Source organism: Tauraco erythrolophus, chromosome Z, assembly GCF_009769465.1.
Source record: "Tauraco erythrolophus isolate bTauEry1 chromosome Z, bTauEry1.pri, whole genome shotgun sequence".
Lineage (NCBI taxonomy): Eukaryota > Metazoa > Chordata > Aves > Musophagiformes > Musophagidae > Tauraco > Tauraco erythrolophus.
In genome coordinates, this window is record NC_141496.1 from 39,844,188 (window position 1) to 39,857,096 (window position 12,909).

At 39.5% G+C, this 12,909-nt stretch overlaps 1 protein-coding gene across 1 annotated transcript in view; it reads left to right on the forward strand.

Moving 5' to 3' along the window:
• Positions 1–12,909, forward strand: part of EDIL3 (EGF like and discoidin domains 3) — a 273,150-nt gene that overhangs the window by 206,169 nt on the left and 54,072 nt on the right. Inside the window, exons 7-8 of the mRNA XM_086629011.1 lie at positions 6,116–6,271; positions 7,362–7,506. Of these exons, the coding sequence (XP_086485137.1) occupies positions 6,116–6,271; positions 7,362–7,506 (301 nt within the window). The remainder of the gene's footprint in view (positions 1–6,115; positions 6,272–7,361; positions 7,507–12,909) is intronic.

Below are 12,909 nucleotides of genomic sequence, written 5' to 3' on the forward strand. Positions count from 1 at the left end.
TGTTACATTGACATTTTGTGACTGTGAATTTAGTCTTTTTTCTGCAATTCTAAGGATTCTTAAGTATACTGGGGAGTTATTTTTGGTCTTTGCTTTGTGGAGCCCTTTGGACTGCTTATGGAAAACAAGCATGAAGCAATTCCTTCCAATCTTATGGTCCTATATGTACTCACACCTAAAAGTAAAGCTGCACACAGTCCATGCAGATTTGCAGAATTGGTTCTGAATTGCCTCTGAGAATGATGCATTGTACAATCTACAGGAACTTGTAAAATTACCTTGTTCATATTGCCACTTTCTCTTGGGAAAATACTCTTTTTCATTTGTTTTATTTCGTTTCTGATACAGATTTCTACAAGTTCCAGTAAAATCTTGGTTGGCTACGTCTTCATCAGTGTAAACAACTGAATGATTTAGCATCCTAACACAGATTCGTCTGAGTCATTGCAGCCAAAAACATTAGTACACTAGTGAAAATTGTTTAATAGATAATTACTCCCACAGAATCAGTGCTGAGAACAGGAAACATGGCATACTGGTTACTTTTTCCCCTCCTGTTAAAAGAGGCCACGACTCCATAACCTGCTGTGACGATAAAAGTGGTCTAATCATGGAGTCAGGATGATTGTGGTGGTTGAATGGAGCAAGGTTAAAAGAAATTTCAAGGACTGATGGAAACTTTTTAAACTGATAGAGTCAATTTTACTCCCCAGCTCTTGAGCATACACTGCACTTGAGGGAGTATGCCTCCAGTGATTTTCTTTTTACTTAATTTTGGCCGTATAACATAGTATAGGCACTGAGTGACAGGCAGTACGTGAATTCAGCCTTCAACAGCATATGCAGCATTGACTGAGGTATTGTATCTTGTCCCTCAACACTGTCCATTAGCTTGAGTTGACTGCCATGCTTGTGCTCTAGATAAACTTTTCACAGTATCAACACAATGACTTTGCATCATCCACTGTATATTATGCAGATGTGATCTACTTGTAGCATCAGATTTAAATGAATTGATGTCAGACTACTGGCTTTCCTCTACATGCAGTTTTACCTGAGTGATTCATTGTTCATCATTTATTCTAGCCCCAGAAAATTTCCTCATTGAGATGCAAAACCTGTTTGGATCAGTTTCCGTTAGCTGTAGGTGTTAAACGGCACCTTATCCAAGTTTCATAAAATACTTCATGCCATGAGGAGGTCAGGCAATGGTCATCCTCAGATCTGCTTGTGAACATCACAGCCAAATCTTGGATATATGTGGGGTGAATTAGGTCTCATGGAGGCTGCTGGACCCGGGAACCCTCTCTGAGTCGGGGCAGAGCACAGATCCATGGATAGGGGCTGACTGTCAAGTGTGAAGCCGTTACTCTCAAAATAACCTTAAATTTAAGTGGGACTGGTAGAACTGATCAGTATCTCTCTTATTGTTTTGATTTTTTGTTTGTGGGTAAGTAGTTTCCTCAACTTTCTGTGCAACTATCTTCTTCTTAAAAGGTCTTTATCATGCGTTAATACTTAAATCCCTTAAGATACCATTGAACTATCATCCTTGATTTTTTTCATTTAATCTAGGTAATGATAAGGGGTCTTTTATAACTGAATAAGCTATTACCTTTTTTAAAAAGATATGTTAAAACTCTTGTTCTTATCCCAGTGACTGTCACCTCTTTGTTTTAAAACACAGTCACCAGGTAATTGGAATATATAGCATTCTGTCCTAGATCTGCATCCACAAAGCAGAGCTTCTTAAGCTGGTTTTCTTCAAAACTGCTGGAGAAAAATACCTTTGAAAACGCTTTTAGTTCTAAAAGAGCTAGTTCACATTTCACATTGGGAACTTTGCTTCCTACTGAAGTACATTAAGTAAGAAAGATGTCAGCACCTGCTTCATTATAGTCATTGCATAGTTGTAATATTTTGAGTTTTGCTAAGCTGTGACTTGAAAAATTTAAAACACATAAAAAAACCCAGTCACAAAAGGCCAATCAATTCCTGGTGTATCCATATGCAATGAAAGGAGCTACCACAGTCATGACATTAGCATTATGGGGATTTTGTATGTAAGAAAACTGCAGGGATTTGAAAGCTGTTTTTTTACCTTTTCATTGAGATTTTCCTGCAAACATTGACAGAATATGTAGACCTAATTGCAAAACAAAGTATCCTTTTTTTATTTCCTGTGTTATATCAAACTCAACACTGACTAAAGCCAAAGCTCAGTTTGTGACTCAGAGTATGGATATTGATCAAGTAAGCCTCTAAAAGGAAAGATTCTGTCTGCTAAAACAGAGAAGTAAATAACATTGCATAGCTTATTGTCGTGGGTTAGGCTGAGTCCGGCAACCAAACCCACGCAGCTCTCCCAGTCCAGTAAAATGGAGAGGAGAGAAAAATGTAATAAAAGAGCTGAGGATCGAGACAGGAACAGAAGAGCACCCACCAACCACGGTCCCGGGCAAAAGAGGCTTTTTCTTAATGCAAAACTATTTATTAACAGCTACCTAGAAAGAGAAAAGCACACAAAAACGGTTACTTAAGAGAATAACGAGAAAACAAGGCCAGGTCTTAAAACCAACACCACTCCCCCCCACCTTTGCCTCTTCTTCCCAGCTCTACCTCCTCCCCCCAGCGGCGCAGGGGGCAGGGAATGGGGGAGTGCAGGTCAGTTCATTCCAAGTTGTTACTGCCGCTTCTCTTAAAGGAAAAGGAGTCCTTACACCATTGTCCCTTGCTCCAGCGGATCCCCTACTCACGGCGAAGGCGTGAATCCTGCCCGCTGGGGGGCAAATCCTTACCCCATCGGATTTGCCCCAAGTGCGGGCTTTACCAGCCCTGGGCTTTTAAGGAGCTGCAGCCACTCGCTCTGGCGTGGGTCATCAACAAGCTTTAAATGTGCTCCGGCGTGGGTCGTCATGTCGACCTTAAATGCGTCTCCGTACAGACTCTAAATGCGTAAAATGCGTAAAATGCGTAAAATGCGTAAAAGTGTCTCTACCTGTGCCCATGATTCACAATAGTCTCAGGCTTAGGCATCTCTTTCCAACGTGGGTCATCCACTGGTTGCGAGTGGGTTTTCTGCTTGCTTCACCGAGGACTGTTTGTTAGAAGGGGCCGCTCACAAGGGGGACTCAGCCGCGGCACACGTTGTTCCGTTCCATCTTCACTGACCTCTTAGCTGTGTGGCCGTTTCTCTTAGATTTCAGTCCTGTCTGGGTGAACTCGGCCCGGTGGGCGCCCCGGCAGCGGGGCTCTCCCCGAGTTCCCCAAGCGGCTCCGCCGCCGCCATCCTCGACGGAGCGGGCCGGGCCCGGCCCAGGCCAGGCCGCCGGCCCGGCCGGGAGCCGGGAGCGGGGGCCGTGCCCCCCTCCCGTCTCCTTGCTCCTGGGCAAAGGCACACCTTTCCGGTTCCTTTGTCCGACGTAAATAGGGCAATTCGCAGAGGCGCCGATTGGCTCAAGCCCCGAGGGGGACGGGAGTCCGGTGTGATGGGCAGCTTCTGCCACCCGGACCTCCCCCCCCACTTCAAACCATAACACTTATATATACAGATACTCAGATAAAGGTATAGAGCAGGCTGGTATATAGCAAAAAGGCAGGTATATAAAAAAAAGGCAGGCTTTTTATGTCTCAAAACTCAAAGAATAGAGGTTAAACAGTATGTATATTAAATGAGTATTTAAAAATTAAATTGTTTTTGTTTCATTTTAATGATTATCTGACCAAATCTTCCCTTTGTTCAGTTGGACTTTTCTTTTTTTCAAGTTTGAGTTTCAATCATAGTATTAAACTCTTGGGCAGTTTTCTTTTGGGTGGGTTTTTTGTCGATGCTTTTCTTCTTGAAGTGCAGTCGTTGACTTGTTGTACATTAGAGATGGAGTCTGGGACATGGAAAGAAGCCAGTGTGGGAATATAACATCTAGTTGTTAAAGTCATGATTTTGTTAGAAATTACTCTTCCTGAGTAAACAGCAAAAAAAAAATCCATATAAATTCTTATCGAAAAAAATCTCAAGATCATTATCTGAAAGAAGAAAAATGGGAATGAAGCTGAAAAAATATTAGGTATATGCATAACTGGATCAAAGAAAATTTATTTGGTGTTTCATTGTATCTTCCTTTTCCCAAACAGTGAAATGTGAATATACTCCTAGTCAGTATATACAAAAAGCAAAAATAGATAAAAAATTTATTTACTTGCCTGTTTATTAATATTTTTAAATTCGATATAGAGAGTGAAATCTGCATAAGAGACTTCCAGAAACCTTTATGTCTAACTGGTTGCTATTCTCTGTTAAATACATTTTTAAATGTATTTAGGGACTGATAGTAGTCTCTGGAGCTGTCCTCTTACAAATATAATGTGTCTTTTTTTTTTTTTTTCTTCTGGGAAACCTGAAATGGGGGAAAAGAACGTTTCCTAAGACTGTAGAAAGGCCTAAATCTCTTCTAATTTATACCTGTCTAAATTCCTGGGGTAAATCCATTCTCCCCATTGCAATTGCAAATATTCCTGAGTTTTCCTGGTATATGTCAGAAAGATTATGTAAGAAACCAGATAGGTTTATAGGCAGCTTCTCCTCTCTCAATGGGTACCCTAAAATACCCGTTGTTATTCTAAAGGTGTATGAGTACTTATTCATTTCTTATAGGAAGCAATATAGTAAAACTACACCGAAATTTCTTTTGCCTCAAGAAGAAAAATATCAGAAGTCCTAATATTTCTGATAAGTAGCAGAGACATAGCTGGATTCCCTTTAAAAAAAAAAAAAACAGCAGTAAAATGCTGTCTTTCTCCACTTTCCCATTGTGTACACAGTGAGATAATGAAACACTGAAGTTTGATCATCTTGCATCCTTAATAGGGGCTAGATTACATCAGCAAGTGAGAGAAAATCTGGAGACCACACTGTAAAGAATGAAGGGATTAAAGTATTTGGACAGCAGGTACCCGATCTGTCTCTGACTCTCCGTATTCCTGAACTGGGGTTGCTATCTCAAAAAGCTGGGATTGCACTGGCTCAGCCCCACTAACTGGGAAGCTGCGATAAGATTCATTTGAAGGAGGCAAGTGCTAACGTAGTTTAATGTGTTATTTATGTTGTCCCAGTTCTTTACTCTCTAGTATTTCCGTTCATCTCCTTTTATCGCACATCTGCCTGCACCTTCACATGATTCTCACAGTACGACAGCTCTTTATTAAGCTTTGTTTGATGTGAAAGTTACAGACTTCAGCTGCCTACCAGCGAGAGGGTGGGAGTGCAATTGCCACAGATTGCTTCATGGTTGACTGCAGTGTAGAGACGGGGTCAATGATGCCACCTTGGTTTGATTTGAATATCACATTCTGAATTTTGTGAGAATATAACTGTCTTTCCCATATCATAGATGGATAAAGAAGGCAAAATTAAGGTTGTCTGAATATTGCTGAACGCTCCGTACGTCTTCATCTTGTACCTCAAGGCGTTGAGGTCGACTCAGACAAGTACACAAGAAATGTTCATAGCTATTGATGTTTTGCTATTGACTCTTTTGGGATTAGCATTTCAACCGTGATCTATGTATGTATGAATTTTCAGTGACAATCAAGGAAAGGTCTATTTGTTTGCTTTACAGAACATCCATGTATTTTTACTTTCACAAAGAAACTTGAGCTGAAGTTAACTGAGGCTCTTTCATATGATATTGCAAATTGGTTTCTAGTCGAACGGAACATTCAGCCTTTGGTAAATTATCACACTGTTGCATTTCATTTTCAGGAAAGAAATATATAGCACTAACCCTACATACCAGTAATGTGCTGTATCCCAATAATACAGCAGTATATCAATAATATATGTGTGTGTGTGTGTGTGTGTACACATACATATGAAGACATAAGCATAGCAGAGGCTTTTCGTTCAATTTTTTAAATTTATTTATGTACATATGTACATGAATAAAAGAGAAAAGGAATTATGCAAAAAGTGTAAAGACAGTAATTCAAATGCTACAGCTACGTTTTTCCTTTCTATCATTGAAGAAAAAGGAGTCAAAGAAAGAGTCTAGAAAAAGGAATCTAGAATCAGAACTGTGTCCCTCAGATGGTTAGTGATAACATCATACTGTTATTTCAGATAAACCTGCAGAAGAAGATGCGAGTCACTGGAGTTATAACTCAAGGTGCCAAGAGGATTGGAAGCCCAGAATATGTAAAATCTTACAAAATTGCATACAGCAATGATGGGAAGTCATGGACAATGTACAAAGTAAAAGGCACAAATGAAGATATGGTAAGATTAAGTCATCTGTATGTGAATACGTCTTATGGTTTAGCTGCCTTGAGAAGTATGAGGTATCTCTAGTAGGTAAGCATAATTGCCTGACAGTATGATATAGGTTGAGTTGTTATTATTTTTCTCTGAAAAAAATAATCAATAAATTTGCACTTTCTGTCTGCTAAGGATTTCTTATACTTCAATTGATGCTTGTACAAATACTGTGTCCCAAGGCTAGAATAATCCTGTTTATTACACTTAACTGATTTTCATTTTAATTAGTTTACCAGTAATTACTCATTACTCTGTTTTCAATTTAGTTTTATTACATTGGCAGATTAGTGTTAACCCTTAAAAGCATAGAACCCATTTATCAATGCTAATCCCTACTGCACAAACCGTATCATCCAGTGGGAAGTATGCGTTTACAGTTTATAGTTACCACTTATTTTTTATAGAGTTATGCATACAAAGCAGCAAAAATCCCTTTACTCTGTAAGTTAAGATAGAATGAAGGCATTTTGCATTAGACATAGTTTCTCTGTTAGGAAACTAAAATGCTGCGTGAAGAGGTATATAATGAGGGAAGAAAATAAAGCACAAGCGTATCTGGTTAGAGTGAGGAGTGAACAGAAGAATGCTTATAGGTTTAATTCAGCTCCCCCTGCAATCAGCGGGAGGGTTACAGTGCACTTCAGTGGGAGTTAGATCAGGTTCTTGAAGAACAGGGAAAAAAAATAAATGTCAATCAGAATAAATAATTGCAGGCTAAATTGAATTGGGACTGTTTAATACATTAATTAGAAAAGAAGACATAATTTAGTTGCATTAGTAGCTTCAGTTTCTAAAAGTGACAAGATAGAGGTCCTGATTCAGAACAGGTGGCAAACACATGCCAATGCAAGCCAACGGCAGTATGTTTTGCTTAAAAACTTGTATGTTGGGCACTAGAAATGATAAAGCAACCTCTGTTTGGGAATAACTTGCAGAGAAATGTGCAGGAAAGGTCAGAAGAACAACACGGATATTTTTTGAGGTTTGGAAATCGACTAAACCTCCAGTAATCCTCCTGGCACATTTTTACGAGTATGTTATTTTATCTCAGGTGTTTCGTGGAAATGTGGACAACAACACCCCGTACGCGAACTCCTTCACCCCACCAATTAAGTCACAGTACGTACGGCTGTATCCTCAGGTGTGCAGAAGACACTGCACGTTGAGAATGGAACTTCTTGGCTGTGAACTGTCAGGTGGGTTTTCTGCAATTGCCGCATCTCGGAAGTCAGCCATCGAGCAGCACGTTTTCGTGCCTGAGATCTAAACTGCATGGAGTTTATTCCTGGTGAAACACAGTTGGCAGGGCTGAATTTATCCAGACAGTTGTCTCTTTCTATGTAAATTATATAAGCAGCAACACTTACCTAAATGATGTGACAATAGGTGCTTGCAGTAGGGCTGTAATAGTAGTAGAGTAATGTGGTGGCAACCTAATAACACTTTGTAAATCTTTCTGTGCACATTGGCCTCCAATTATGTGTGACCTAGAAAGGGTCATTTATAGCAGGTGTAATAAGTATCAACAGCTACCAGGACCCATTATGATACCTACTAAGCAGACCATGAGACAGAGAGTCTCTAACTCGCAGTTACACTTGGCACAGCCTAAACTAAGTGCTGAAAACGGTTTCTGAGAGCCGAAGCTGTTTGTGCAGTGCTGTACAGCAGAGTCCAAGCAGAAGCAGGCGTCAAAGCTGGTAATTTCTCCTGGCTGCTGGCTGTCCACACCGATGTGCTGCGTGACATCCTCAGAGGGTCAAGGGTGCTTCAGCTGCCACCAAGGACCTTTCAAAGTGCAGTACAATACATTTTGCTGGACTGCTTTAGTCAAGATTTCAGTTTAGATTTGTGTTGTGGATTTCTAGCAGAAGCAGGGATTGCATCTCTTAGCAAAAAGTAAATGAACAAGTGGAGCCAATATAATGCCTCTTAAGGTTTGTAGTAGCAGAAGTTACAGCTCATAAATGTAAAGCCTGACCTCTAGCCACTCTAGAAGGGAAGCATGTTCCCTTACAAATTCAGTAAAGCATGTAAATTTTTTATCTTTTTCAAGAGATCAACCTTTTACCAGTGGGAGCGCTCCACTGAATTAATTTAAGAACGATTTTTATGTGGCTGCCTGCTTACTGTACAAACAATAGTCATCCAGTTTACGAATGATATATCAAAACATCTGGAGTTAAATAATTCTCAGTCCTCCAGTGGCATCAGAACCAGATTCAGAAATGGAAAGCTAATGCATTAATCTCACTGTAACCCTTTTCCAATATAGATAGGTTTGAGAGTAAATAGAAAATTCTGTCTAGCTACTTTAGTCTATTAGATTATTTTTTTTATGTCTTCAATTTCTGGAACCACAATTTAGGGTAAGTCCTTGCCAGAATGACCAGGAATTGTTTTGCTCAAAGAACTGTGAAAGCTACTGAAGTGAATTCATTTCAGCAGTCTCCTAACAGTTTCAAGGTCATCATTTCTTAGAACTGCAGGCAGCCAGGGCTCAGCAGAACAATTTCAGTCTTACTGAAAGAAGAGTATAATTACACGTAACGACAGACTAATTCACTCTAATTCCAGGTGGTCTGTCTTAGGCAGAAAAACACTTTGAGAGGACTGGCTTCTCTTAACAAGTCCTGGTGCTAGAGATAGACCAGAGTAGAGAGTCACTACTGAAGGGAGGGAGACTGTCTTGCAGCACCAGATCATCGTAAAATCTAATTCTTTCTTAGGAAAAGCTTCAGCAAAATGTTCAATATAATCTGCTCTAGGCTCATAAATAGCTTTACTTACCAGGATTCGTGGTCAGATATTATTGAAAACTGTGATCGATGCTTGTGGAGATGGTCATCAATAAATTAGGCATTAATTTTCATGGCCTTGTGTTTTGCAAATTCTGTATTGTAAATTCGCTTCCCTTCATAGGGTGTTGATGTAGGGCGAAAATAGATCACAGCGACTGTTTATTAGAATGCCTTTATTCATTAAGCTGTTATTAATAGCAGCATCCAGCTGTTGTTTTTAAAAATAGGCAACTGTTCGCACAGCACAGTCACTTACTCATGCAATTCAACTCACCCACACTCAAACATCTGCATATAGCAGACTCTGCCTTCTTGCATGCGGTCTGTGTCGTGCATTGTTGATGCTCGTGTGTGTTGGTGGCTGTGTACCAATTTAGCAAATTCTTGGTGCTCTGAGTTTGTCAGTTCTCGCAGAGGGATGCTGGTCCCCAGAACTTAACCTTCCTTGTGATACTCACAGTGTCTTCCAAGCATGTAATTTTCCTCTTTTTGGCATGTAGTTCTCTATCCTCTCTTTCTCTAGCCTAACAGTACCTGTAGGTGCCATTCACACAAACTCATACAGAAAGGGACTTCTTGACACTGCGTTTAATACTAGATTCCCCTTCTCTTGTTCGTTTTCAGTGCTGTCTAATCTGGAAAGGAATCCTATGTTCATTAGTAGGAAGAAAATTTTTTTAATCTCTTGATTTTTGGGAAAGAAAAATATCACAGTATTAATCAAAACAAATTCACCTTTGCCCTCAAATAATTTACCTATGCTGCTTTTGCCAATAACATGTGAATGCTGGCCCACGACAAGATGCATGTAGACCTTTGCATCCAGATCAATTTGTGGTTTTGCCTCCACTACATTGGATATTTAATATTTCTTTTGAGTGTTTGAGTTTCTTGAAAGGAGAGGCAGATTAAGGGCATGTTACAGGACGCAGACTGAAGAGTAAAATATTGTGCCCTCAGAATGGTTAACAGAGAATAACCTTTGTCTGGATTTAAATTTTCAGATGCTTATCTGCACTCATCCTCATTGTTTCACTGTTCCTGCTTCATTGACCTAGACCAAATAAGAAGTAACTGCAAACTTACACCTAGATAGGTTTAAACATACAGCCTTATCAGATATTTACCACAAATAGTGATATCAAAAGCATCCCAAATGTTTTGACCTAAGATGCTGCACTGAGCATAGCCATAAATACGCCTACATCTCTCTAACTAAAGTTAGCTCTCACTAACTTCAACAGGATGTAAAAATGGGAATCCTTTCGCGAGGACATTGCCAAGCAAATTTAAAGTAGATGCAGTGCAGTGAAGAGAAGATGTCCTGGAGAGTCATGAGGATTATTATAAATACACTTCTCTGAGGAATGACTATCTACAGGCACAAAATTTTGTACTAGTTTGATGGTTCTGTGCTTAACACCCTAGGTTACAGCTTGCCTATCACAATAAAAAGTCATTATCTTCCGTCATTGCAGCAGGGTGCCGTAGGAGCTGGGGATCGACTCGGTCTGCTGTTGCTCACTGTGAAACAGCACTAAGACATTGTTCTGCCACTCGTGAGCACCGTGTTTGTCTCTTCTGGTTCTCATTGTTCTTCTCACTTCCTCCTGTTACCTTTAACAACTGTCTTCCTCCTCCCTTTGGGGCAGTGGAGAAGGAAGGCAAGTGTAAAATCCCATTAATGCATGCACGCATGCACAGGCACACAAGCAGACACATCTGTTGTTTCATAAATCAATAATAATATTCAGAAAAGATAGAACTATTTTTGATGGATTGGACCAGCACTGAAAAACAATTTTGACAACCCATGTTTTTGTGTCAGGAACCTCCTTCAGGTTCCTCAGATGAAACATTCCTACTGACAGCCCTTGTGATCCTGGAGTGATACTTCAGAATTGAATAATAAGCAAAATCTTTCTCTGAAGCAACAGATGAGTCTCTCTCATTTGTGCTATCAATTGCTCCCTCCTACTCCCAGGAAAATTGTTTTGTTGTTGTTTTGAACTAGGTAGTTCATTCTACAGACAGGCTGTGAAATTTCTGTTTGTGTACCGAGAATCAGTTTTGAAAGATTGGGTTTTTAAAAAGTAATTAACCCTGCTTCCTGTTTATTTTTTAATTGAATATGGAACATATCAGTGTTTCAAATTTTAAATACAGTTGTTACTACATTAAAGAGCATATTATTATTATTATCTGGTAATATGCATTTTCTCCTGCTGCTAGACCTCCCACAAAGGTCTTACCTTCCTGATTTGAATCCTGAATAATTCCACTTAATTCTGTATTTTAAACCTACAGGAGAAGCAGAAAGTAGAATCTGACCAAAAGATCTTTGCTAATAATATCAAAGAAACTAAAAAAGAATCAGGTCTTTAAATCTGGGTAAACATAGTGTGGAGCAAACAGACTTTTAAGAAAAAGAGAACTGGCTTTGATATCTAGCTCAAATAAAGTGAAAAACAAAATAAAAACTTCAAAGGTGTTTTAAGTGGTCACACAGTGCTGTGGCTCTATCAAGAGACACCAGCTGAGTAAGGTCATGGTCACAGCAGGAAAGCCCTCACAACATCTGTGTGCTTTAAGAAACATAGCTGATGACTCAGTAAATGATTACCTAACAGGAGCCAGTTCAGCAATGTGGGATATGAGTGTCAGGTTGAAAACCTCTGTCTTTTCAGTGATACAGGTCAAAGTTTTGTGTATTCACAGTGATGATGCACTCCTTCTAAAACCAGATATGTTAGGTCCTGGCCACACTCTCACTCAATGAATTAGAGTATGTTAAAATACTATTTGCAATTTAACTGCATCGAGTCAGCTACTGAACTAAGTAGAATCACCAAATTTGTGAACTGAAAACTTTGGGACAAGTGCATATGTGCAGGTTTTGATAGCTGGGGCAGGAAGGAAATGAGAAAACTGCTTCTTTTTATGTTCCCATCTTCATGTTTCACCTTTTCCTCAACAAAAAAAACATCAAACGTTACTCCACCCAAGCATATATCCACCTTGCCTGACTTCTCAGCAGCCCTCCCCTCTCTCAGCCACTTGACTTGCCTCTCTTTCCCTTATTTTTTTTAATCTTAAAACCATGAAGCTCATCTGCCTCCCTTGGCTTCCAGTACTGTTGTTATAGTGCTGCTATCGAAGGATATTTCTCCTGTTGTCACCTTGCTTCTTCCCTCTTTTGCGTCCAAATGTACCTTCTATGTTCCTGGTGTACAATAGCAAGGCAGAGGAACATAGAGTCACTTATCAATTTATTTGTTTTTAAAAAAAATTCATGAACGCCCAACAGAGAAAGGAGAAGCCCACAATCTATCTTTTGCCACAATCAAAATAACTCAACGAAATGGGACATCCACCTGGTTTAAACTAATAAGCCATTAACTCTCCATTTCTCCTAAGTAATTATCTCCCACTATTCTCCCTCGTTCACAGCTGTTTTTCTGTAGTCTTCCACTCTGCCAGTGGGTGCTGGGGCTTTCTAAGTTTTTGGCTAGATGTCAAGTAATTCAAAAGTGTAGAAGAGCTCAGTGCTTGTTAACATTTTACTTCAGCAATGGCTTTAAGAAAAATTAATGTTTCCTTAGTAGGGAAACACATAGTTGATGTGACATGGCATAAAAGCATGGTAAAATCGAACTGAATAGGAGAAACAATAGCAAGCTGCTGGACAGGAAAATAAAAACAAGATAAGAAGAGATAAAAATCATCTTTTCTTTTTGTTTGCCTTCATAAATTTATGCCAGGATAAAATGCATTGAATTCTCTGTCTTGTTTTTTATT